The sequence below is a fragment of the Somniosus microcephalus genome, chromosome 12, assembly GCF_052327205.1.
Source record: "Somniosus microcephalus isolate GS21.2 chromosome 12, FLI_Smic_1.0, whole genome shotgun sequence".
NCBI lineage: Eukaryota > Metazoa > Chordata > Chondrichthyes > Squaliformes > Somniosidae > Somniosus > Somniosus microcephalus.
Window position 1 is genome coordinate 216,568,258 of NC_140998.1, and position 24,528 is coordinate 216,592,785.

At 54.2% G+C, this 24,528-nt stretch overlaps 1 protein-coding gene across 1 annotated transcript in view; it reads left to right on the forward strand.

Moving 5' to 3' along the window:
• The window catches only part of LOC147110108 (sialic acid-binding Ig-like lectin 13), a 72,455-nt gene that overhangs the window by 38,527 nt on the left and 9,400 nt on the right, over nt 1–24,528 (forward strand). The window contains exons 5-7 of the mRNA XM_086002466.1: nt 6,492–6,761; nt 10,688–10,790; nt 22,801–22,858. Coding sequence (XP_085858592.1) covers nt 6,492–6,761; nt 10,688–10,790; nt 22,801–22,858 — 431 coding nt within the window. The remainder of the gene's footprint in view (nt 1–6,491; nt 6,762–10,687; nt 10,791–22,800; nt 22,859–24,528) is intronic.

Genomic DNA, 24,528 nt, shown 5'->3' on the forward strand with positions numbered 1-24,528 from the left:
AGTTTCAATGAGATCCCCTCTCATTCTTCTAAACTCCAGCGAGCACAAGCCCAATTGTCCCAATCTCTCCTCATACGTCATTCCTGCCATCCCAGGTATCAGCCTGGTGAATCTTTGCTGAACTCCTTCCATGGCAAGATCACCCTTCCTCAGATAAGGCAACCAAAACTGCACACAATACTCAAGGTGTGGTCTCACCAAGGCCCTGTGGAACTGCAGCAAGACATCCTTGTTCCTGTACTCAAATCCTCTCGCTACGAAGGCCAACATACCATTTGCCTTCTTAACCGCCTGCTGCACCTGCATGACTTGCTTCCACATTAAAAATGAGTTCGCAGGTGACTGATGAGTCCAATGCGGGACCGACAGTCTCTGTCACAGGTAGGGCATGTAGTGTCCGCGTATCAATAACACACGACTGCAGGAGAACGGTAATAACAGGTGTTTACTGAACAGAGGATATGCTGGAACTAACTGTACAAATTACTACACGGTGTTATATACAGGTGTGGTCACTACTGGTACTGCAGTATACAGGGGCTGTAAAAGATAGTTCCTCTCTTAAAGGTACATACATTACAATTCCTCCCCTTTTAGATAAACAGTACATAACATTCATTTAACAATTAAATAATAACTAATTACAATTACAATTTTCTTTGTACTATATACATCAGCTGAAAGTAATCATTTATAAATTCAGTCTTTGAGGAGGCTTCCTGATCCTGTCTGGATAGCGCCTTTCTCGAGTATTCTGTTCTTGCGGCGGAGTTGATTCTGGCTCATTGTCATTGGTTGGTTCGTCAGCTTCCAATACCACTGATTGTGAGGTAGACGCAATCTGTACTTCGGGTTCATCACCAGGTGCGTATGATCGTGGCATGGGTTTGACTTGTTCCTGTGACTCTAGAATCTGGTCAGCATGGCGTCTCACGATGCTCTCTCCAACGTCCACTGTGTACATTAGTGGTCCCTGCCGTGTGCAAATCGTTCCTGGCTGCCATTTTTCTGTTCGGTAGTCGCGGGCCAAGACTGGTTGCCCTATCTTGAAGCTCCTGGTTGGCTTCTCATTGATGTGCTGGAATTGCTTATTCTCAACATCTCGTCTTATGTTTGGTTTGAGCAAATCCAGGCAACACCTTAACCTTCAGTTAAAGAACATTATGGCTGGAGCTTGGTTGGTGACTGCATGTGTCGCATTCCGGTAAGCAAACAAGAAATTATCCACCTTGTGTTGCAGTGGTATGTTGTCGTTATACATCGCCTTTATTGCTTTTTTAAAGGTTTGAACAAACGTCTCAGCCAATCCATTTGTGGCTGGATGATATGGGGCGGATGTGTAATGCTTTACCCCATTATTCCTCAAAAACCTCCGGAAATCCTCGGACACAAACTGTGGTCCATTGTCGGAGCAAATCTGTTCTGGCAAGCCATTCCTGGCGAAGATGGTCCGTAGGACTGCAATAGTTTTCTCCGTGGTGGTGGAGGACATTTTGATGACCTCTGGCCATTTCGAATGGGCATCCACGGCGATTAAAAACATTGAGTCCATAAATGGACCAGCAAAATCAATGTGTACCCGTTGCCATGGAGATGAGGGCCACTCCCATGGGTGTAGCGGGGCCTGTGGTGGAGCGTTTTGGACTTTCTGGCATCCTGTGCAGCTCTTGGTCATTTCCTCGATTTCTTTGTCGATTCCCGGCCACCACACTAACGCCCTGGCTAGGCTCTTCATTTTTACCCCTCCCAGATGACCCTCATGAAGCTCATTGAGCACTCTATCTCTCAACTTGGGTGAAATTACCACTCGGGATCCACACATCAAGGTCCCCCGGCACACTGACAGCTGTTCTCTCCTTGGCGAGAATGCTGGCAACAGTGAGTCGCCATGTGCTGGCCATCCCTTCACCGTCAAATCAAAGACCCGAGAGAGTGTCGGGTCATTTCGGGTTTCCTTCTCTATACTTGAGTTTGTAACAGGTAGACATTCGACTATGGTCGAAAGGAATATCTCAACAGGGTCCACTGCAGGTGCTTCCTCCACCACAGGCAGCGGCAGGCGCAACAGCCCATCAGCGTTTCCATGCTGTTTCGTGCCCTTATACTCTATGTCGTATTGATGTGCCCCTAGAAAAACGGACCATCTTTGCAGCCGTTGCGCCGTCATCACCGGAACGCCCTTCTTTGGGTTAAAAATGGAGACCAGGGGCTGATGATCAGTCAGTAAGGTGAATTTCTGCCCGTGCAGATAGTGATTGAACTTCTTCACCCCCCCACACCAGGCTGAGGGCCTCCCTGTCAATCTGGGTGTAGTTACGCTCGGCTGAGGTTAACGAGCGTGACGCAAAGGCTATTGGCCTCTCTGAACCGTCAAGGAATTTGTGCGACAGCACCGCTCCAATGCCGTAGGGAGACGCATCACATGCCAACCGAATCGGTAGTGTTGGATTGTAGTGGGCCAATACTTCTTTTGAAGTGATTAGGCATTTACATTTCTGAAAGGCACGCTTACACTCATCACTCCATTTCCATGCTACTCCAGTTTACAGCAGGGCGTTCAGTGGGTGCAGGATTGTAGACAAAATTGGCAAGAACTTACGGTAGTAGTTCACCAACCCGAGGAACGACCTCAGTTGCGACATATTTTCCGGTGTTGGAGCCTTGACTACTGCCTCAATCTTGTCTGGGGACTTATGTAACCCCTCTTCATCAATCACGTGGCCACAATACGAGATTTGTTTCCTGAAAAACTCGAATTTGGGGCGGTTGGCTCGTAGCCCATATTCTTGTAATCTAGTGAGCACCTGCTCCAGGTTGGCAAGGTGTTCACTGTCATTTTCGCCCGTAACCAGGATGTCGTCCAAATAACACTGGGTCCCCGGGATCCCTTGCAGGACTTGTTCCATCGCCCTCTGCCAAATAGCCGTAGCTGAAGCTACCCTGAATACTAGTCAGTTGTACTGGTAAAGACCTTTGTGAGTGTTTATCGTGAGGTGTTTTCTAGATGCTTCTTCTACCTCCATTTGTAGATACGCTTGGGCCAGATCAATCTTCGTAAAGTGTTTCCCTCCAGATAGTGAGGCGAAAATATCTTCCATCCGCGGAAGTGGATATTGTACTGTGTGAAGGACTGGGTTCACAGTTACCTTAAAGTCCCCACAGATGCGAACCTTCTTCGGCTCCCCAGGCGTGCTGCTCAATGATTTCTTCATTACAGGAATGATGGGTGTGGCCCACTCGCTCCAGTCCACCTTGGACAGCACACCCGAACACTCCAGACTCTCCAGCTCTGCTTCGACGGCTGGGCGGATTGCATACGGTACCGGTCTGGCCTTAAAAAAATTTGGGTTTGCGTTATCTTCAATTTTTATCATTGCCGTTACGCCTTTTAGAGTCCCAAGTACTTGCTGGAACACCTCTTTCACGTCAGTTAGAATTTTTTGACAGTCGTCCAGGTGTGACGTCGTCATCCTTTATTGTCAGCCACAGTTAGCGCCTGAATGGAATGCCAATCCAATTGTATTTTTCGGATCCATTCACATCCCAATAATGGTGGTCCTCCATCTTGTAGTATATATAGATACAGTTTCTGTGTTTCCTTGCCGTTGTATTTAATGGGCACCCTTATTTTTCCTCTGGGGTAGACTTTTTGCCCCGTATATGTCTTCAAGACAATGGACGTGTCCTTCAAGGGTATGTGTGAGAATAGCCGCTCGTAGTCTCGTCGATTCATGACTGTTAGGGCTGATCCTGTGTCCAATTCCATCTTTACTTGGGACCCTGCTATCATGAGGGTGACCCAAATGGTTCGGTGATCCTCCTTTGCGATCACGTTGTGTAACTTTAGACAACTTAGTCTCCTGCTCCCGGAGTCATTATCACTCTTCTGATCTTCTGAACTACTGTCCGTCATCTTTTGTACTTTCTTGTACTTTTCCTTAGTAGTTCTTTTAGTGTTGGTTTTCTTTCCCGACCTGCAGACTCGTGCTATGTGTCCCACTTTTCCACATTGCCTGCATACTTTGTCCTTAAACCAGCAATCCTTCTGGTCATGGGGTGTTCTGGCGCAGCGATAGCACTTTTCTGCTCCATATGCCATTTCATTGCTGCTATATTCTTGCGGTTTCTGTTGTATTTCCGCAGCTCCCCATGCTGCTGCTTCGTAGGATACTGCAATGCTGAAAGCCTTTTCTAGCATAAGGTCCTTTTCCGAAAGTAGTCGTTTCTGGGTTCCTTCACTCTGGAGCCCACAGACAAACTTATCCCTTAAGGTATCTGCCAGTCCTGCTCCGAACTGGCAGTGTTTCGATAACTTGCGTAGTTCCGTAAGATAGTCAGCATTACTCTCGTCTTTGTGCTGGTTTCTTTTATGGAACTTGAATCTTTCTGCTATCAGCAGCGGTGTAGGGTTTAGATGTTCCTGTAAGATATTGACAATCTCTTCAAAGCTTTTCTCCATTGGTTTAGCTGGGGTAATTAAATTCCGCAATAGGCCGTACGTTCTCGCGCCCATCAAATTCAATAATACCGACGCCTTCTTTTCATCAGCCACCTCATTTGCCCTGCAGTACACTTCAATTCTTTCCACATATGTGGTCCAGTCTTCTACCTCGTTGTCGAAAGCAGTGATGCTGCCACTCTTCGGCATCTTGGGTGGTTTAAAATGGCGCCTCCCGCGCTTTTTCTTCTTCCCCAATGGATTAAAATGGCGCCTCCTGCGCTTTGCCTTCTTCCCCCTGCTGCCAACGCTGCTCCTAGTGTTCTAAATAGTAATGGCGGCGCCCCGCGGCTTTCTGCGCGTCTCTCTTTTGTTAATTAATTTTCTTAGTTTTATTCTTCTTCGACACTGTCCACTGCGCGTCTCTTTCCCTTCCCCTCATTTTATTTTCTTCGACGCTGCCCGGCTCTTGCGCACCGGCCGCGCCCTGCGCGCTCCACCCTCTCTCTCTCTCTTTTCCTTCCCGACGACGCTGCTCGGCCCCCTTGCAGAGCCGCTCGATCGAGCTCTAGCCCACCGCAGTCCGGGAAGTGTCAGCGCACTACCTGCTACCAGCCCGATTTGCTGGAACACCTTGACTGGAGAGCCAAGCCCAGCTCTCCACAGCTTCCCCTGCGATTCTCTGAACTCCGATGGATCACTGGGCGGTTGCCCACGGTCGACTGCCGTTGCTCTGGCTTCGATCTTCAAGAAGCTTCTTTTCAGGGATGGATCCCCGTGAGGTGATGCAGTACTGCAGGTGAGTTTGAAACTGCTCGTCGCCACTGTAGTGTCCGCGTATCAATAACACACGGACTGCAGGAGAACGGTAATAACAGGTGTTTACTGAACAGAGGGTATGCTGGAACTGACTGTACAAATTACTACACGGTGTTATATACAGGTGTGGTCACTACTGGTACTGCAGTATACAGGGGCTGTAAAAGATAGTTCCTCTCTTAAAGGTACATACATTACAGGGCAGACAGTGGTTGAAGGGTTTGGGTGGGTGGGGGGTGCTTGGGTTGACGTGCGCTCCTTCTGCTGTTTGCGCTTGGCTTCCACTTGCTCCCGGCGAAGAGGCTCGAGGTGTTCGGCGCCTTCCCGGATGCTTCTCCTCCACTTTGTGCTCTGGTCTTGGAGCCAGGGATTCCCAGGTGTCGGTGGGGATGTTGCACTTTTTCCAAGGAGGCTTTGAGGGTGTCCTTGAAGCGTTTCCTCTGCCCACCTGGGGCTCTCTTGCCGTGCCGGAGCTCCGAGTAGAGCGCTTGTTTTTGGGAGTCTCGTATCGGGCATGTGACCTTACTGATCACAAAGTAACTGAACAAGTGACCACAACCTGACCGAACACACATAAACTGAACCACTGACCACAACCTGACTGATCACAACCTAGCTGAACAACTGACCACAACCTGACCGAACACACATAAACCGAACCACTGACCACAACCTGACTGAACACACAGAAACGGAGGCAGTGTTGGTGGTACCTCTCCAGTGCTTTGAGGTTCCTGCTGTACATGGTCCATGCCTCTGAGGCATACAGCAGGGCGGGTATCACTGCTGCTCTGTAGACCATGAGCTTAGTGCCGGGTTTGAGGTCCTGGTCATCAAACACTCTCTTCCTCAGGCGACCGAAGGCTGCACTGGCACACTGAAGGTGGTGTTGGACTTCGTCGTCGACGCCTGCTCTTGTTGACATCGACCTGAAACACTAACTCTGTTTCTCTCTTCACAGATGCTGCCTGACCTGCTGAGTGTTTCCAACATTTTCTATTTTTCTCTCAGCATCTAGCCTGTCAATCCCCCTCAAAATATTAGATGTTTCAATGCGATCACCTCTCATTGTTCTAAATTCCAGAGAGCACAGACCCAATAGATGAGTCCTAAACCTGTCTGCTTTTCTTTAATACTTTTTTGGACCACCCACAGAAGATGTGACGGAATTCACCAACACTTGTGTCCTTTTTCTCTTCCCCCCCCACCCCGCCCTTGTCTCACCCGACTATAGACTCTCCCAGAAACACGAGCGTAAACTTCAGCAGGAGCGAGACCTCGCTGAAACAAGGGGACAACGTTTCCTTGACCTGTTTGACTGACAGCAACCCAAAGCCTCACAACTACACCTGGTTCAAGGTCCGCGGGAGCAAGAGAATCAGATTAAGCCGACACACCCAGACCGTCACTGTGGCAGAAGACTATCTGAGCTACTATTGTGTTGCCATCAACTCCATTGGATCGGACACCTCTCCCGCAGTCTCAGGACCAATTCAGGACACATGTAAGCTTCCGTTCCCGATCCTACTCTCTCAGAACCGAGTAGATTTTCGTGGGGTGAGGGTATTAAGGGTTACGGAACCAAGGTGGGTAGAGGGAGTTAAGCTACAGATCAACCAGGATCTCACTGAATGGCAGGACAGGCTCAAGGGGCTGAATGGCCTCCTCCTTTAAGGAGGGATATATTTGCATTGGAGGCAGTTCAGAGAAGGTTCACGAGGTTGATTCCTGAGATGAAGGGGGTGTCTTATGAGGAAAGGTTGAGCAGGTTGGGCCTATACTCATTGGAGTTTAGAAGAATGAGAGGGGATCTTATTGAAACATATAAGATTCTGAGGGGGATTGACAAGGTAGATGCTGAGGGGATGTTTCCCCTCGTGGGTGTGTCTAGAACTAGGGGGCACAGTCTCAGAGCAAGGGGGCACCCTTTTAAGACGGAAATGAGGAGGACTTTCTTCTCTCAGAGGGTCGTGAATCTTTGGAATCCTCTACCCCAGAGAGCTGTGGAGGCGGAGTCATTGAATATATTCAAGGCGGAGATTGACATTTGAACTACAGGGGAGTCAAGGGTTATGGGGAGTGGGCGGGAAAGTGGCATTGAGGCCAAGATTGGATCAGCCATGACCTTATTGAATGTTGGGGCAGGCTCAAGGGGCTGAATGGCCTCTTGCTGCTCCTATGTCCTGATGGATTTGTGGCTATCAGCATTGCCTCGTGTGAGGCAGGACCATACAGACAAGGTAGGCCTAAGGCTTTATCTTTTCTCCATTAGCGGTTAATGATGAGCCGATATAAAACCTTAGCTGGAGCTACAGGGCAGGATCGTAGGAACATAAGATATAGGAGCAGGAGTCGGCCATTCGGCCCCTCGAGCCTGCTCCGCCATTCAATAGGATCATGGCTGATCTTCGACCTCATCTCCACTTTCCTGCACTATCCCCATATCCCTTGATTCCTTTAATATTCAAAAATCTATCGATCTCGGTCTTGAATATGCTCAACGACCGAGCCTCCACAGCCCTCTGGGGGAGAGAATTCCAAAGATTCACCGCCCTCTGAGTGAAGAAATTCCTCCTCATCTCAGTCCTCAATGGCCGAGCCCTTATCCTGGGACTGTGACCCCTGGTTCTAGACTCCCCAGCCAGGGGGAAACATCCTCTCTCCATCTACCCTGTAAGAATCTTATATGTTTCAATGATATCAGCTCTCATTCTTGTAAACTCCAGAGAGTATAGGACTCAATCTCTCCTCAAAGGACAATCCCCTCATTCCTGGAATCCAAATGAAGGACTTTTTTTGAAGTGTGGTCACTGTTGTAATGTGGGAAACGCGGCAGCCAATTTGCGCACAGCAAGCTCCCACAAACACCAAAGTGATAATGACCCAGATCATCTGTTTTTAGTGATGTTGGTTGAGGGATAAATATTGGCCCCAGGACACCGGGGAGAACTCCCCCCTGCTCTTCTTCCAAATAGTGCCGTGGGATCTCTTACGTTCACCTGAGAGAGCAGACGGGGCCTCAGTATAATGTCACGACTGAAAAATGGAACCTCCGACAGTGCGGCGCTCCCTTAGTACTGCCCCACTGAGGGAGCGCCGCACTGTCGGAGGGGCAGTACTGAGGGAGCGCCGCACTGTCGGAGGGTCAGTACTGAGGGAACGCTGCACTGTCGGAGAGTCAGTACTGAGGGAGCGCCGCACTGTCGGAGGGGCAGTACTGAGGGAGCGCCGCACTGTCGGAGGGGCAGTACTGAGGGAGCGCCGCACTGTCGGAGGGGCAGTACTGAGGGAGCGCCGCACTGTCGGAGGGGCAGTACTGAGGGAGCGCCGCACTGTCGGAGGGGCGGTACTGAGGGAGCGCCGCACTGTCGGAGGGGCAGTACTGAGGGAGCGCCGCACTGTCGGAGGGGCAGTACTGAGGGAGCGCCGCACTGTCGGAGGGGCAGTACTGAGGGAGCGCCGCACTGTCGGAGGGGCGGTACTGAGGGAGCGCCGCACTGTTGGATGGGCAGTACTGAGGGAGCGCCGCACTGTCGGAGGGGCAGTACTGAGGGAGCGCCGCACTGTCGGATGGGCAGTACTGAGGGAGCGCCGCACTGTCGGAGGGGCAGCACTGAGGGAGCGCCGCACTGTCGGAGGGGCAGCACTGAGGGAGCGCCGCACTGTCGGATGGGCAGTACTGAGGGAGCGCCGCACTGTCGGAGGGGCAGCACTGAGGGAGCGCCGCACTGTCGGATGGGCAGTACTGAGGGAGCGCCGCACTGTCGGAGGGGCAGCACTGAGGGAGCGCCGCACTGTCGGAGGGGCGGTACTGAGGGAGCGCCGCACTGTCGGATGGGCAGTACTGAGGGAGCGCCGCACTGTCGGAGGGGCAGTACTGAGGGAGCGCCGCACTGTCGGAGGGGCAGCACTGAGGGAGCGCCGCACTGTCGGAGGGGCAGAACTGAGGGAGCACCGCACTGTCGGAGGGGCAGCACTGAGGGAGCGCCGCACTGTCGGAGGGGCAGTACTGAGGGAGCACCGCACTGTCGGAGGGGCAGCACTGAGGGAGCGCCGCACTGTCGGAGGGGCAGTACTGAGGGAGTGCCGCACCGTCGGAGGGGCAGTACTGATGGAGTGCCGCACTGTCGGAGGGGCGGTACTGAGGGAGAGCCGCACTGTCGGAGGGGCAGTACTGAGGGAGTGCCGCACTGTCGGAGGGGCAGGACTGAGGGAGCGCCGCACTGTCGGATGGGCAGTACTGAGGGAGTGCCGCACCGTCGGAGGGGCAGTACTGATGGAGTGCCGCACTGTCGGAGGGGCAGTACTGAGGGAGCGCCGCACTGTCGGATGGGCAGTACTGAGGGAGTGCCGCACCGTCGGAGGGGCAGTACTGATGGAGTGCCGCACTGTCGGAGGGGCAGTACTGAGGGAGCGCCGCACTGTCGGAGGGGCAGTACTGAGGGAGTGCCGCACTGTCGGAAGGGCAGTACTGAGGGAGCGCCGCACTGTCGGATGGGCAGTACTGAGGGAGTGCCGCACCGTCGGAGGGGCAGTACTGATGGAGTGCCGCACTGTCGGAGGGGCAGTACTGAGGGAGCGCCGCACTGTCGGATGGGCAGTACTGAGGGAGTGCCGCACCGTCGGAGGGGCAGTACTGATGGAGTGCCGCACTGTCGGAGGGGCAGTACTGAGGGAGCGCCGCACTGTCGGAGGGGCAGTACTGAGGGAGTGCCGCACTGTCGGAGGGGCAGTACTGAGGGAGTGCCGCACTGTCGGAGGGGCAGTACTGAGGGAGTGCCGCACTGTCGGAGGGGCAGTACTGAGGGAGCGCCGCACTGTCGGATGGGCAGTACTGAGGGAGTGCCGCACCGTCGGAGGGGCAGTACTGATGGAGTGCCGCACTGTCGGAGGGGCAGTACTGAGGGAGCGCCGCACTATCGGAGGGGCAGTACTGAGGGAGTGCCGCACTGTCGGAGGGGCAGTACTGAGGGAGTGCCGCACTGTCGGAGGGGCAGTACTGAGGGAGCGCCGCACTGTCGGAGGGGCAGTACTGAGGGAGTGCCGCACTGTCGGAGGGGCAGTACTGAGGGAGCGCTGCACTGTCGGAGGGGCAGTACTGAGGGAGCGCCGCACTGTCGGAGGGGCAGTACTGAGGGAGAGCCGCACTGTCGGAGGGGCAGTACTGAGGGAGCGCCGCACTGTCGGAGGGGCAGTACTGAGGGAGCGCTGCACTGTCGGAGGGAGGCAGATTCAATGGTAAGGGGAATTGGAGAAATACTTGAAGGGGAAAAATTCTCACGGCTGTGGGGAAAGAGCAGGGGGGAGTGGGACTAATTGGAGAGCTCGTTCAAAGAGCTGGCACAGGCATGATGGGCCGAATGGCCTCCTTCTGCGCTGCCTGATTCTATAAACGAGGTAGAATGAATTCTTATTGTTTTTCAACCCCAGCTGGTTCGCCCTGGATGATAATTCTTACTGTCTGTGGCGTGTGTGCCATTGTGATCATCGCGGTTGCCACGGCCGTCACGAAGTTTTTTTCTGCAAGGAGCAAGTAAGTGTGTCCATGTTCGCTGTCTGTAGATAGATCGGCCTCATCTACCCCATTGGGCTTACCTCAATCACTCGCGCCGTGCTCACCGGCTCTGCTCAGACTGGTTCCTGAAGATCTCGTCCGCTGGCCGCCATTGGTCGCTCCCCCGTAAGCAAATCCTCACGGGAGGCCAGCTTCCCCTCAACCCATTGGATGGCCGATCAGATTCCTCGGTGACCCAATCGGCTCTTTCGAGAAACCGCCTCCCCTCCCCCCACCTCCGATATTTATACCGCTAATAAATTAAAAAGTTCAAAGACGATATCAAGGCTCGGGCTGATAAGTGGCAGGTAACATTTGCGCCACACAAGTGCCAGGCAGTGACTATATCCAACAAGCGAGAGTTGTAGGGGCTGGAGGAGGTTACAGAGATAGGGAGGGTTGTAGGGGCTGGAGGAGGTTACAAGGATAGGGAAGGTTGTAGGGGCTGGAGGAGGTTACAGAGATAGGGAGGGTTGTAGGGGCTGGAGGAGGTTACAGAGTTAGAGAGGGTTATAGGGGGCTGGATGAGGTTAAAGAGGTAGAGAGGGTTGTAGGGGGCTGGAGGAGGTTACAGAGACAGGGAGGGTTGTAGGGGCTGGAGGAGGTTACAGAGATAGGGAGGGTTGTAGGGGGCTGGAGGAGGTTACAGGGATAGGGAGGGTTGTAGGGGCTGGAGGAGGTTACAGAGATAGGGAGGGTTGTAGGGGCTGGAGGAGGTTACAGAGTTAGAGAGGGTTATAGGGGGCTGGATGAGGTTAAAGAGACAGAGAGGGTTGTAGGGGGCTGGAGGAGGTTACAGAGACAGGGAGGTTTGTAGGGGCTGGAGGAGGTTACAGAGCTAGAGAGGGTTTTTGGGGGCTGGATGAGGTTACAGAGATAGAGAGGGATGTAGGGGGCTGGTGGAGGTTACAGAGATAGGGAAGGTTGTAGGGGCTGGAGGAGGTTACAGAGATAGGGAGGGTTGTAGGGGCTGGAGGAGGTTGCAGAGTTCGAGAGGGTTATAGGGGGCTGGATGAGGTTACAGAGATAGATAGGGTTGTAGGGGGCTGGAGGGGGTTACACAGATAGGGGGGGTTGTAGCGGCTGGTGGAGGTTACAGAGCTAGGGAGGGTTGCAGGGCTGGAGCAGGTTACAGAGATAGGGAGGGTTGTAGGGGCTGCAGGAGGTTACAGAGATAGAGAGGGTTGCAGGGGGCTGGAGGAGGTTATAGAGATAGGGAGGATTGTAGGGGCTGGAGGAGGTTATAGAGATAGGGAGGGTCGTAGGGCTGGAGGCGGTTACAAGGATAGGGAGGGCTGTTGGGGCGAGAGGAGGTTACAGAGATAGGGAGGGTTGTAGGGGCTGGAGGTGGTTACAGAGACAGGGAGGGTTGTAGGGGGCAGAAGGAGGTTACAGAGATAGGGAGGGTTGTAATGGGCTGGAGGAGGTTACAGAGATAGGGAGTGTTGTAGGGGGCTGGAGGAGTTTACAGAGATAGGGAAGGTTGTAAGGGCTGGAGGAGCTAACAGAGGTAGGGAGGGTTGTAGGGGGCTGGAGGAGGTTACAGAGATAGGGAGGGTTGTACGAGCTGGAGGAGGTTACAGAGATAGGGAGGGTTGTAGGGGGCTGGAGGAGGTTACAGATATAGGGAGGGTTGTAGGGGCTGGAGGAGGTTACATAGATAGGGAGGGTTCTGCGGACTGGAGGAGGTTACAGTGATAGGGAGGGTTGTAGGGGCTGGCGGGGGTTACAGAGATAGGGAGTGTTGTAGGGCTCAAGGAGGTTACAGAGATAGGGAGTGTTGTAGGGGGCTGGAGGAGGATACAGAGATAGGGAGGGTTGTAGGGGGCGGGGGAAGGTTACAGAGTTAGGGTGTGTTGTAGGGGCTGGAGGAGGTTACAGAGATAAGGAGGGTTGTAGGGGCTGGAGGAGGTTACAGAGATATGGAGGGTTGTAGGGGCTGGAGGAGGTTACAGAGATAGGGAGGGCTGTAGGGGGCTGGAGGAGGTTGCAGAGATAGGGAAGGTTGTAAGGGCTGGAGGAGGTTACAGAGATAGGGTGGGTTGTAGGGGGCTGGAGGAGGTTACAGAGATAGGGAGGGTTGTAGGATCTGGAGGAGGTTACAGAGATAGGGTGGATTGTAGGGGGCTGGAGGAGGTTACAGAGATAGGGAGGGTTGTAGGGGCTGGAGGAGGTTACAGAGATAGGGAGGGTTGTGGGGACTGGAGGAGGTTACAGTGATAGGGAGGGTTGTAGGGGCTGAAGGAGGTTACAGAGCTAGGGAGGGTTGTAGTGCTGGAGGAGGTTACAGAGATAGGGAGGGTTGTCGGGGCCGGAGGAGGTTACAGAGATAGGGAGGGTTGCAGGGGCTGGAGGCGGTTATAGAGACAGAGAGGCTTGTAGGGGCTGGAGGAGGTTACAGAGATAGTGAGGGTTGTAGGGGCTGGAGGAGGTTACAGAGATAGGGAGGGTTGTAGGGGCTGGAGGAGGTTACAGAGATAGTGAGTGTTGTAGGGGGCTGGAGGAGGTTACAGAGATAGGGAGGGGTGCAGGGGCTGGAGGAGGTTACAGAGAAAGGGAGTGTTGTAGGGGCTGGAGGAGGTCCCAGTGAAAGGGAGTGTTGTAGGGGCTGGAGGAGGTTACAGAGATAGGGAGTGTTGTTGGGGCTGGAGGACGTTACAGAGTAAGAGAGGGTTATAGGGGGCTGGAGGAGGATATAGAGATAGGGAGGGTTGTAGGGGCTGGGGGAGGTTACAGAGATAGGGAGGGTTGTAGGGACTGGAGGAGGTTACAGAGATAGGGAGGGTTGTAGGGGGCTGGAGGAGGTTACAGAGATAAGGAGGGTTGTAGGGGCTGGAGTAGGTTACAGAGATAGGGAGAGTTGTAGGGGGCTGGAGGAGGTTACAGAGATAGGGACGGTTGTAGGGGCTGGAGGAGGTTACAGAGATAGGGAGGGTTGTCGGGGGCTGGAGGAGGTTACAGAGATAGGGAGGGTTGTAGGGGCTGGAGGAGGTTACAGAGATAGGGAGGGTTGTAGGGGGCTGGAGGAGGTTACAGAGATAGGGAAGGTTGTAAGGACTGGAGGAGGTTACAGAGACAGGGAGGGTTGTAGGGGGCTGGAGGAGGTTACAGAGATAGGGAGGGTTGTCGGGGGCTGGAGGAGGTTACAGAGATAGGGAGGGTTGTAGGGGCTGGAGGAGGTTACAGAGATAGGGATGGTTGTAGGGGCTGGAGGGGGGTTACAAAGATAGGGAGAGTTGTAGGGCTGGAGGAGGTTATAGAGATAGGGAGTGTTGTACGCCTGGAGGCGGTTACAGAGATAGGGAGGGTTGTAGGGGCTGGAGCGGGTTACAGAGATTCGGAGGATTTTATGGGGCTGGAGGAGGTTACAGAGATAGGGAGGTTTGTAGAAGCTGGAGTAGGTTTCAGAGATACGTTGGGTTGTAGGGGGCTGGAGGAGGTTACAGATATACGGAGGGTTGTAGGGGGCTGGAGGAGTTTACAGAGAAGGGGAGGATTGTAGGGGCTGGAGGAGTTTACAGAGATGGGGAGGGTTTTTGGGGCTGGAGGAGGTTACTGAGATAGTGTGGGTTGCAGGGGCTAGAGGAGGTTACAGAGATGGGGAGGGTTGAACGAGGCTGGAGGAGATTACAGAAATAGGGAGGGTTGTAGAGGCTGGAGGAGGTTACAGCGATAGGGAGGGTTGTAGTGGGCTGGAGGAGTTTACAGAGATAGAGAGGGTTGTAGGGGGCTGGAGGAGGTTACAGAGATAGGGAGGGTTGTAGGGCTGGAGGATGTTAGAGATAGGGAGGGTTGTACGGGCTGGAGGAGGTTACAGAGTTAGGGAGTGTTGTAGGGGCTGGAGGAGGTTACAGAGATAGGGAGGGTTAAAGGGGCTGGAGGAGCTTCCAGAGATAGCGTGGGTTCTCGGTGGCTGGAGGAGGTTACAGAGATAGAGAGGTTTGTAGGGGCTGGAGGAGGTTACAGAGATTGGGAGGGTTGTAGGGGGCTGGAGGAGATTACAGAAATAGGGAGGGTTGTAGAGGCTGGAGGAGGTTACAGCGATAGGGAGGGGTGTAGTGGGCTGGAGGAGGTTACAGAGATAGAGAGGGTTGTAGGTGGCTGGAGGAGTTTACAGAGATAGGGAGGGTTGCAGGGCTGGAGGAGGTTACAGAGATAGGGTGGGTTGTAGGGGCTGGAGGTGGTTACAGAGATCGGGAGGGTTGTAGGGGCTGGAGGAGGTTACAGAGATAGGGAGGGTTGTAGGGCGCTGGAGGAGGTTACAGAGATAGGGAGGGTTGTACGGCTGGAGGAGGTTACAGAGATAGGGAGTGTTGTACGGCTGGAGCAGGTTACAAAGATAGCGAAGGTTGTAGGGGCTGGAGAGGGTTACAGAGATACGGAGGGTTGTACGGGGCTGGAGGAGGTTACAGAGATAGGGAGGGTTGTAGAAGCTGGAGGAGGTTACAGAGATACGGAGCATTGTAGGGGGCTGGAGGAAGTTACAGAGATAGGGAGGGTTGTAGGGGCTGGAGGAGGTTACAGAGATAGGGAGGGTTGTAGGGGCTGGAGGAGGTTACAGAGTTAGAGAGGGTTATAGGGGGCTGGATGAGGTTAAAGAGATAGAGAGGGTTGTAGGGGGCTGGAGGAGGTTACAGAGACAGGGAGGGTTGTAGGGGCTGGAGGAGGTTACAGAGATAGGGAGGGTTGTAGGGGGCTGGAGGAGGTTACAGGGATAGGGAGGGTTGTAGGGGCTGGAGGAGGTTACAGAGATAGGGAGGGTTGTAGGGGCTGGAGGAGGTTACAGAGTTAGAGAGGGTTATAGGGGGCTGGATGAGGTTAAAGAGACAGAGAGGGTTGTAGGGGGCTGGAGGAGGTTACAGAGACAGGGAGGTTTGTAGGGGCTGGAGGAGGTTACAGAGCTAGAGAGGGTTTTTGGGGGCTGGATGAGGTTACAGAGATAGAGAGGGATGTAGGGGGCTGGTGGAGGTTACAGAGATAGGGAAGTTTGTAGGGGTTGGAGGAGGTTACAGAGATAGGGAGGGTTGTAGGGGCTGGAGGAGGTTGCAGAGTTCGAGAGGGTTATAGGGGGCTGGATGAGGTTACAGAGATAGATAGAGTTGTAGGGGGCTGGAGGGGGTTACACAGATAGGGAGGGTTGTAGCGGCTGGAGGAGGTTACAGAGCTAGGGAGGGTTGCAGGGCTGGAGGAGGTTACAGAGATAGGGAGGGTTGTAGGGGCTGGAGGAGGTTACAGAGCTAGGGAGGGTTGCAGGGCTGGAGGAGGTTACAGAGATAGAGAGGGTTGCAGGGGGCTGGAGGAGGTTATAGAGATATGGAGGATTGTAGGGTCTGGAGGAGGTTATAGAGATAGGGAGGGTTGTAGGGCTGGAGGCGGTTACAAGGATAGGGAGGGCTGTTGGGGCTAGAGGAGGTTACAGAGATAGGGAGGGTTGTAGGGGCTGGAGGTGGTTACAGAGACAGGGAGGGTTGTAGGGGGCAGAAGGAGGTTACAGAGATAGGGAGGGTTGTAGTGGGCTGGAGGAGGTTACAGAGATAGGGAGTGTTGTAGGGGGCTGGAGGAGTTTACAGAGATAGGGAAGGTTGTAAGGGCTGGAGGAGCTAACAGAGGTAGGGAGGGTTGTAGGGGGCTGGAGGAGGTTACAGAGATAGGGAGGGTTGTACGAGCTGGAGGAGGTTACAGAGATAGGGAGGGTTGTAGGGGGCTGGAGGAGGTTACAGATATAGGGAGGGTTGTAGGGGCTGGAGGAGGTTACATAGATAGGGAGGGTTCTGCGGACTGGAGGAGGTTACAGTGATAGGGAGGGTTGTAGGGGCTGGCGGGGGTTACAGAGATAGGGAGTGTTGTAGGGCTCAAGGAGGTTACAGAGATAGGGAGTGTTGTAGGGGGCTGGAGGAGGATACAGAGATAGGGAGGGTTGTAGGGGGCGGGGGAAGGTTACAGAGTTAGGGTGTGTTGTAGGGGCTGGAGGAGGTTACAGAGATAAGGAGGGTTGTAGGGGCTGGAGGAGGTTACAGAGATAGGGAGGGTTGTAGGGGCTGGAGGAGGTTACAGAGATAGGGACGGCTGTAGGGGGCTGGAGGAGGTTGCAGAGATAGGGAAGGTTGTAAGGGCTGGAGGAGGTTACTGAGATAGGGTGGGTTGTAGGGGGCTGGAGGATGTTACAGAGATAGGGAGGGTTGTAGGATCTGGAGGAGGTTACAGAGATAGGGTGGATTGTAGGGGGCTGGAGGAGGTTACAGAGATAGGGAGGGTTGTAGGGGCTGGAGGAGGTTACAGAGATAGGGAGGGTTGTGGGGACTGGAGGAGGTTACAGTGATAGGGAGGGTTGTAGGGGCTGAAGGAGGTTACAGAGCTAGTGAGGGTTGTAGGGCTGGAGGAGGTTTCAGAGATAGGGAGGGTTGTCGGGGCCGGAGGAGGTTACAGAGATAGGGAGGGTTGCAGGGGCTGGAGACGGTTATAGAGACAGAGAGGTTTGTAGGGGCTGGAGGAGGTTACAGAGATAGTGAGGGTTGTAGGGGCTGGAGGAGGTTACAGAGATAGGGAGGGTTGTAGGGGCTGGAGGAGGTTACAGAGATAGTGAGTGTTGTAGGGGGCTGGAGGAGGTTACAGAGATAGGGAGGGGTGCAGGGGCTGGAGGAGGTTACAGAGAAAGGAAGTGTTGTAGGGGCTGGAGGAGGTCCCAGTGATAGGGAGTGTTGTAGGGGCTGGAGGAGGTTACAGAGATAGGGAGTGTTGTTGGGGCTGGAGGACGTTACAGAGTAAGAGAGGGTTATAGGGGGCTGGAGGAGGATATAGAGATAGAGAGGTTTGTAGGGGCTGGACGAGTTTACAGAGATAGGGAGGGTTGCAGGGACTGGAGGAGGTTACAGAGATAGGGAGAGTTGTAGGGGGCTGGAGGAGGTTACAGAGATAAGGAGGGTTGTAGGGGCTGGAGGAGGTTACAGAGATAGGGAGATTTGTAGGGGGCTGGAGGAGGTTACAGAGATAGGGATGGTTGTAGGGTCTGGAGGAGGTTACAGAGATAGGGAGGGTTGTCGGGGGCTGGAGGAGGTTACAGAGATAGGGAGGGTTGTAGGGGCTGGAGGAGGTTACAGAGATAGGGAGGGTTGTAGGGGGCTGGAGGAGGTTACAGAGATAGGGAAGGTTGTAAGGACTGGAGGAGGTTACAGAGACAGGGAGGGTTGTAGGGGGCTGGAGGAGGTTACAGAGATAGGGAGGGTTGTAGGGCGCTGGAGGAGGTTACAGAGATAGGGATGGTTGTAGGGGCTGGAGGGGGGTTCCAAAGATAGGGAGAGTTGTAGGGCTGGAGGAGGTTATAGAGATAGGGAGTGTTGTACGCCTGGAGGAGGTTACAGAGATAGTGAGGGTTGTAGGGGCTGGAGCGGGTTACAGAGATGCGGAGGATTTTACGGGGCTGGAGGAGGTTACAGAGATAGGGAGGTTTGTAGAAGCTGGAGTAGGTTTCAGAGATATGTTGGGTTGTAGGGGGCTGGAGGAGTTTACAGAGAAAGGGAGGATTGTAGGGGCTGGAGGAGTTTACAGAGATGGGGAGGGTTTTTGGGGCTGGAGGAGGTTACTGAGATAGTGTGGGTTGTAGGGGCTAGAGGAGGTTACAGAGATGGGGAGGGTTGAACGAGGCTGGAGGAGATTACAGAAATAGGGAGGGTTGTAGAGGCTGGAGGAGGTTACAGCGATAGGGAGGGTTGTAGTGGGCTGGAGGAGTTTACAGAGATAGAGAGGGTTGTAGGGGGCTGGAGGAGGTTACAGAGATAGGGAGGGTTGTAGGGCTGGAGGATGTTAGAGATAGGGAGGGTTGGAGGGGCTGGAGGAGGTTACAGAGATAGGGAGTGTTGTAGGGGCTGGAGGAGGTTACAGAGATAGGGAGGGTTATAGGGGCTGTAGGAGCTTCCAGAGATAGCGTGGGTTCTCGGTGGCTGGAGGAGGTTACAGAGATAGAGAGGTTTGTAGGGGCTGGAGGAGGTTACAGAGATTGGGAGGGTTGTAGGGGGCTGGAGGAGATTACAGAAATAGGGAGGGTTGTAGAGGCTGGAGGAGGTTACAGCGATAGGGAGGGGTGTAGTGGGCTGGAGGAGGTTACAGAGATAGAGAGGGTTGTAGGTGGCTGGAGGAGTTTACAGAGATAGGGAGGGTTGCAGGGCTGGAGGAGGTTACAGAGATAGGGTGGGTTGTAGGGGCTGGAGGTGGTTACAGAGATAGGGAGGGTTGTAGGGGCTGGAGCAGGTTACAGAGACAGGGAGGGTTGTAGGGCGCTGGAGGAGGTTACAGAGATAGGGAGGGTTGTACGGCTGGAGGAGGTTACAGAGATAGGGAGTGTTGTACGGCTGGAGCTGGTTACAAAGATAGCGAAGGTTGTAGGGGCTGGAGAGGGTTACAGAGATACGGAGGGTTGTACGGGGCTGGAGGAGGTTACAGAGATAGGGAGGGTTGTAGAAGCTGGAGGAGGTTACAGAGATACGGAGCATTGTAGGGGGCTGGAGGAGGTTACAGAGATAGGGAGGGTTGTAGGGGCTGGAGGAGGTTACAGAGATAGGGAGGGTTGTTGGGGCTGGAGGAGGTTACAGAGATACGGAGGGTTGTAGGGGGCTGGAGGAGGTTACAGAGATAGGGAGGGTTGTAGGGGCTGGAGGAGGTTACAGAGATAGGGAGTGTTGGACGGCTGGAGGAGGTTACAGAGATGGGGAGGGTTGTAGGAGCTGGAGGAGGTTACTGAGATATGGAGGGTTGTAGGGGGCTGGAGGAGCTTACAGAGATAGGGAGGGTTGTAGGGGCTGGAGGAGGTGACAGTGATCGGGATGGTTGTAGGGGCTGGAGGAGGTTACAGAGATAGGGAGGGTTGTAGGGCTGGAGGAGGTGACAGAGATGGGGAGGGTTGTAGGAGCTGGAGGAGGTTACAGAAATACGGAGGGTTGAAGGGGGCTGGAGGAGGTTAAAGAGATAGGGAGGGTTGTAGGGGCTGGAGGAGTTTACAGAGATAGGGAGGGTTGTGGGGGCTGGAGGAGGTTACAGAGATTGGGACGGTTGTAGGGGCTGGAGGAGGTTACAGAGATAGAGTGGGTTGTAGGGGCTAGAGGAGGTTACAGAGATAGGGAGGGTTGTAGGGGGCTGGAGGAGATTACAGAAAAAGGGAGGGTTGTAGAGGCTGGAGGAGGTTACAGCGATAGGGAGGTGTCTAGTGGGCTGGAGGAGGTTACAGGGATAGAGAGGGTTGTAGGGGCTGGAGGAGGTTACAGAGATAGGGAGGGTTGTTGTTCTGGAGGAGGTTACAGAGTTAGGGAGGGTTGTAGGGGCTGGAGGAGGTACAGAGACTGGGAGGGTTGTAGGGGCTGGAGGAGGTTACAGAGATAGAGAGGGTTGTGGGGGGCTCGAGGAGGTTACAGAGGTAGGGAGGGTTGTAGGGTCTGGAGGAGGTTACAGAGCTAGGGAGGGTTGTAGGGCTGGAGAAGGTTACAGAGATAGGGAGGGTTGTAGGAGCTGGAGGAGGTTACAGAGATACGGAGGGTTGTAGGGGGCTGGAGGAGGTGACAGAGATAGGGAGGGTTGTAGAAGCTGGAGGAGGTTACAGAGATAGGGAGGGTTGCAGGGGCTGGAGGAGGCTACAGAGATAGGGAGGGTTGTGGGGACTGGAGGAGGTGACAGTGATCGGGATGGTTGTAAGGGCTGGAGTGTGTTACAGAGATAGGGAGTGTTGTAGGGCTGGAGGAGGTTACAGAGATAGGGAGTGTTGTACGGCTGGAGGAGGTTACAGAGATAGCGAGGGTTGTAGGGGCTGGAGAGGATTACAGAGATGCGGAGGGTTGTACGGGGCTGGAGGAGGTTACAGAGATAGGGAGGGTTGTACAAGCTGGAGGAGGTTACAGAGATACGGAGGGTTGTAGGGGGCTGGAGGAGGTTACAGAGATAGGGAGGGTTGTAGGGGCTGGATGAGGTTACAGAGATAGGGAGGGTTGTTGGGGCTGGAGGAGGTTACAGAGATACGGAGGGTTGTAGGGGGTTGGAGGACGTTACAGAGATACGGAGGGTTGTAGGGGCTGGAGGAGGTTACAGAGATAGGGAGTGTTGTAGGGCTGGAGGAGGTTACAGAGATAGGGAGGGTTGTAGGAGCTGGAGGAGGTTACAGAGATACGGAGGGTTGTAGGGGGCTGGAGGAGGTTACAGAGATAGGGATGGTTGTAGGAGCTGGAGGAGTTTACAGAGATAGGGAGGGTTGTGGGTGCTGGAGAAGGTTACAGAGATAGGGACGGTTGTAGGGGCTGGAGGAGTTTACAGAGATAGTGTGTGTTGTAGGGGCTAGAGGAGGTTACAGAGATAGGGAGGGCTGTAGGGGGCTGGAGGAGATTACAGAAATAGGGAGGGTTGTAGAGGCTGGAGGAGGTTACAGCGATAGGGAGGGCTGTAGTGGGCTGGAGGAGATTAGAGATAGAGAGGGTTGTAGGGGGCTGGAGGAGGTTACAGAGATAGGGAGGGTTGTAAGGCTGGAGGATGTTACAGAGATAGGGAGGGTTGTAGGGGCTGGAGGAGGTTACAGAGATAGGGAGGGTTGTAGGGGCTGGAGGAGGTTAAAGAGACAGGGAGGGTTGTAGGGGCTGGAGGAGGTTACAGGGACAGGGAGGGTTGTAGGGGCTGGAGGAGGTTACAGAGATAGAGAGGGTTGTGGGGGGCTGGAGGAGGTTACAGAGATAGAGAGGGTTGTTGGGGGCTGGAGGAGGTTACAGAGGTAGGGAGGGTTGCAGGGTCTGGAGGAAGTTACAGAGCTAGGGAGGGTTGTAGGGCTGGAGAATGTTACAGAGATAGGGAGGGTTGTAGGGGCTGGAGGATGTTAGAGAGATAGGGAGGGTTGCAGGTGCTGGAGGAGGTTTTCGAGATAGAGAGGGTTGTAGGGGCTTGAGGAGGTTACAGAGATAGGGAGGGTTGTAGGGGGCTGAAGGAGGTTACAGAAATAGGGAGGGTTGTAGGGGCTGGAGGAGGTTACAGAGATAGGGAGGTTTGAATGGGCTGGAGGAGGTCTCAGAGATAGGGAGGATTGTAGGGGCAGGAGGAGGTTACAGAGATAGGGAGGGTTGTAGGGGGCTGGAGGAGGTTACAGAGATAGGGAGGGTTGTAGGGGCAGGAGGAGGTTACAGAGATAGGGAGGGTTGTAGAGGGCTGGAGGAGGTTACAGAGATAGGGAGGGTTGTAGGGGCAGGAGGAGGTTACAGAGGTAGGGAGGGTTGTAGGGTCTGGAGGAGGTTACAGAGCTAGGGAGGGTTGTAGGGCTGGAGAAGGTTACAGAGATAGGGAGGGTTGTAGGAGCTGGAGGAGGTTACAGAGATACGGAGGGTTGTCGGGGGCTGGAGGAGCTGACAGAGATAGGGAGGGTTGTAGAGGCTGGAGGAGGTTACAGAGATAGGGAGGGTTGTAAGGGCTGGAGGAGGTTACAGAGATAGGGAGGGTTGTGGGGACTGGAGGAGGTGACAGTGATCAGGATGGTTGTAGGGGCTGGAGTGTGTTACAGAGATAGGGAGTGTTGTAGGGGCTGCAGGATGTTACAGAGATAGGGAGGGTTGTAGGGGGCTGAAGGAGGTTACAGAAATAGGGAGGGTTGTAGAGGCTGGAGGAGGTTACAGAGATAGGGAGGTTTGAATGGGCTGGAGGAGGTCTCAGAGATAGTGAGGATTGTAGGGGCAGGAGGAGGTTACAGAGATAGGGAGGGTTGTAGGGGGCTGGAGGAGGGAAAAAGATAGGGAGGGTTGTAGAGGGCTGGAGGAGGTTATGGAGATAAGGAGGGTTGTAGGGGCAGGAGGAGGTTACAAAGATAGGGGGGGTGAGTGAGGAGGCCATGGAGGGATTTGAACAGAAGAATGAGAAGTTGAAAATCGAGGCTCCTTCCGATTTTCTAATTCTGTTTCATAATGGAAAATGCAAACTCTGAGGGCCTTCAGAGGAACCTGTTGGTGAGAACATAACCCAGTCTTTGTCCAAACTTTAGGTCCCTGGGCCCAGTTCGCTCTGCAGATGTTACCCAGGAGCCCGGAGACCCACGTGAGGTAGGTGCACCTCCTAACATCAGCACTTAAAGGACAGGCAAATTTCAACAGTCCCACCTTCTCCCCGTATCCCGCAATCCCACCTTCTCCCCGTATCCCTCAATCCCACCTTCTCCCCGTATCACTCAATCCCACCTTCTCCCCGTATCACTAAATACCACCTTCTCCCCATATCCCTCAATCCCACATTCTCCCCGTATCCCTCAATCCCACATTCTCCCCGTATCCCTCAATCCCACCTTCTCCCCATATCCCTCAATCCCACCTTCTCCCGGCATCCCTCAACCCCACCTTCTCCCCGCATCTCTCAACCCCACCTTCTCCCCGTATCCCTCAATCCCACCTTCTCCCCATGTCCCTCAACCCCACCTTCTCCCCATATCCCTCAATCCCACCTTCTCCTTATTTCCCTCAATCCCACCTTCTCCCTGTATCCCTCAACCCCACCTTCTCCCCATATCCCTCAATCCCACCTTCTCCCTGTATCCCTCAACCCCACCTTCTCCCCATATCCCTCAATCCCACCTTCTCCCCGTATCCCCCAACCCCACCTTCTCCCCATATTGCTCAATCCCACCTTCTCCCTATATCCCTCAGCCCCACCTTCTCCCCATATCCCTCAATCCCACCTTCTCCCCGTATCCCTCAATCCCACCTTCTCCCCATATCCCTCAATCCCACCTTCTCCCCATATCCCTCAATCCCACCTTCTCCCTGTATCCCTCAACCCCACCTTCTCCCCATATCCCTCAATCCCACCTTCTCCCCGTATCACTCAATCCCACCTTCTCCCCATATCCCTCAATCCCACCTTCTCCTCATATCCCGCAACCCCACCTTCTCCCCATATCCCTCAATCCCACCTTCTCCCCATATCCCTCATCCCCACCTTCTCCCCATATCCCTCAACCCCACCTTCTCCCCATAACCCTCAACCCCACACTCTCCCCATATCCCTCAATCCCACCTTCTTCCCATATCCCTCAACCCCACCTTCTCCCCATATCCCTCAACCCCACCTTCTCCTCATATCCCTCAATCCAACCTTCTCCCCATATCCCCCAACCCCACCTTCTCCCCATGTCCCTCAATCCCACCTTCTCCTCATATCCCTCAATCCCGCCTTCTCCCCATAATCCTCAGCCCCATCTTCTCCCCGTATCCCTCAACCCCACCTTCTCCCCATATCACTCAATCTCACCTTCTTCCCATATCCCTCAACCCCACCTTCTCCCCATATCCCTCAATCTCACCTTCTTCCCATATCCCTCAACCCTACCTTCTCCCCATACCCCTCAACCCCACATTCTCCCCACACCCCTCAATCTCACCTTCTTCCCATATCCCTCAACCTCACCTTCTCCCCACATCCCTCAATCCCACCTTCTCCCCGTATCCCCCAACCCCACCTTCTCCCCGTATCCCTCAGCCCCACCTTCTCCCCATATCCTTCAATCCCACCTTCTCCCCATATCCCTCAATCCCACCTTCTCCCCATATCCCTCAATCCCACCTTCTCCCCGTATCCCTCAATCCCACCTTCTACCCATATCCCTCAATCCCACCCTCTCCCTGTATCCTTCAACCCCACCTTCTCCCCATATCCCTCAATCCCACCTTCTCCCCGTATCACTCAATCCCACCTTCTCCCCATATCCCTCAATCTCACC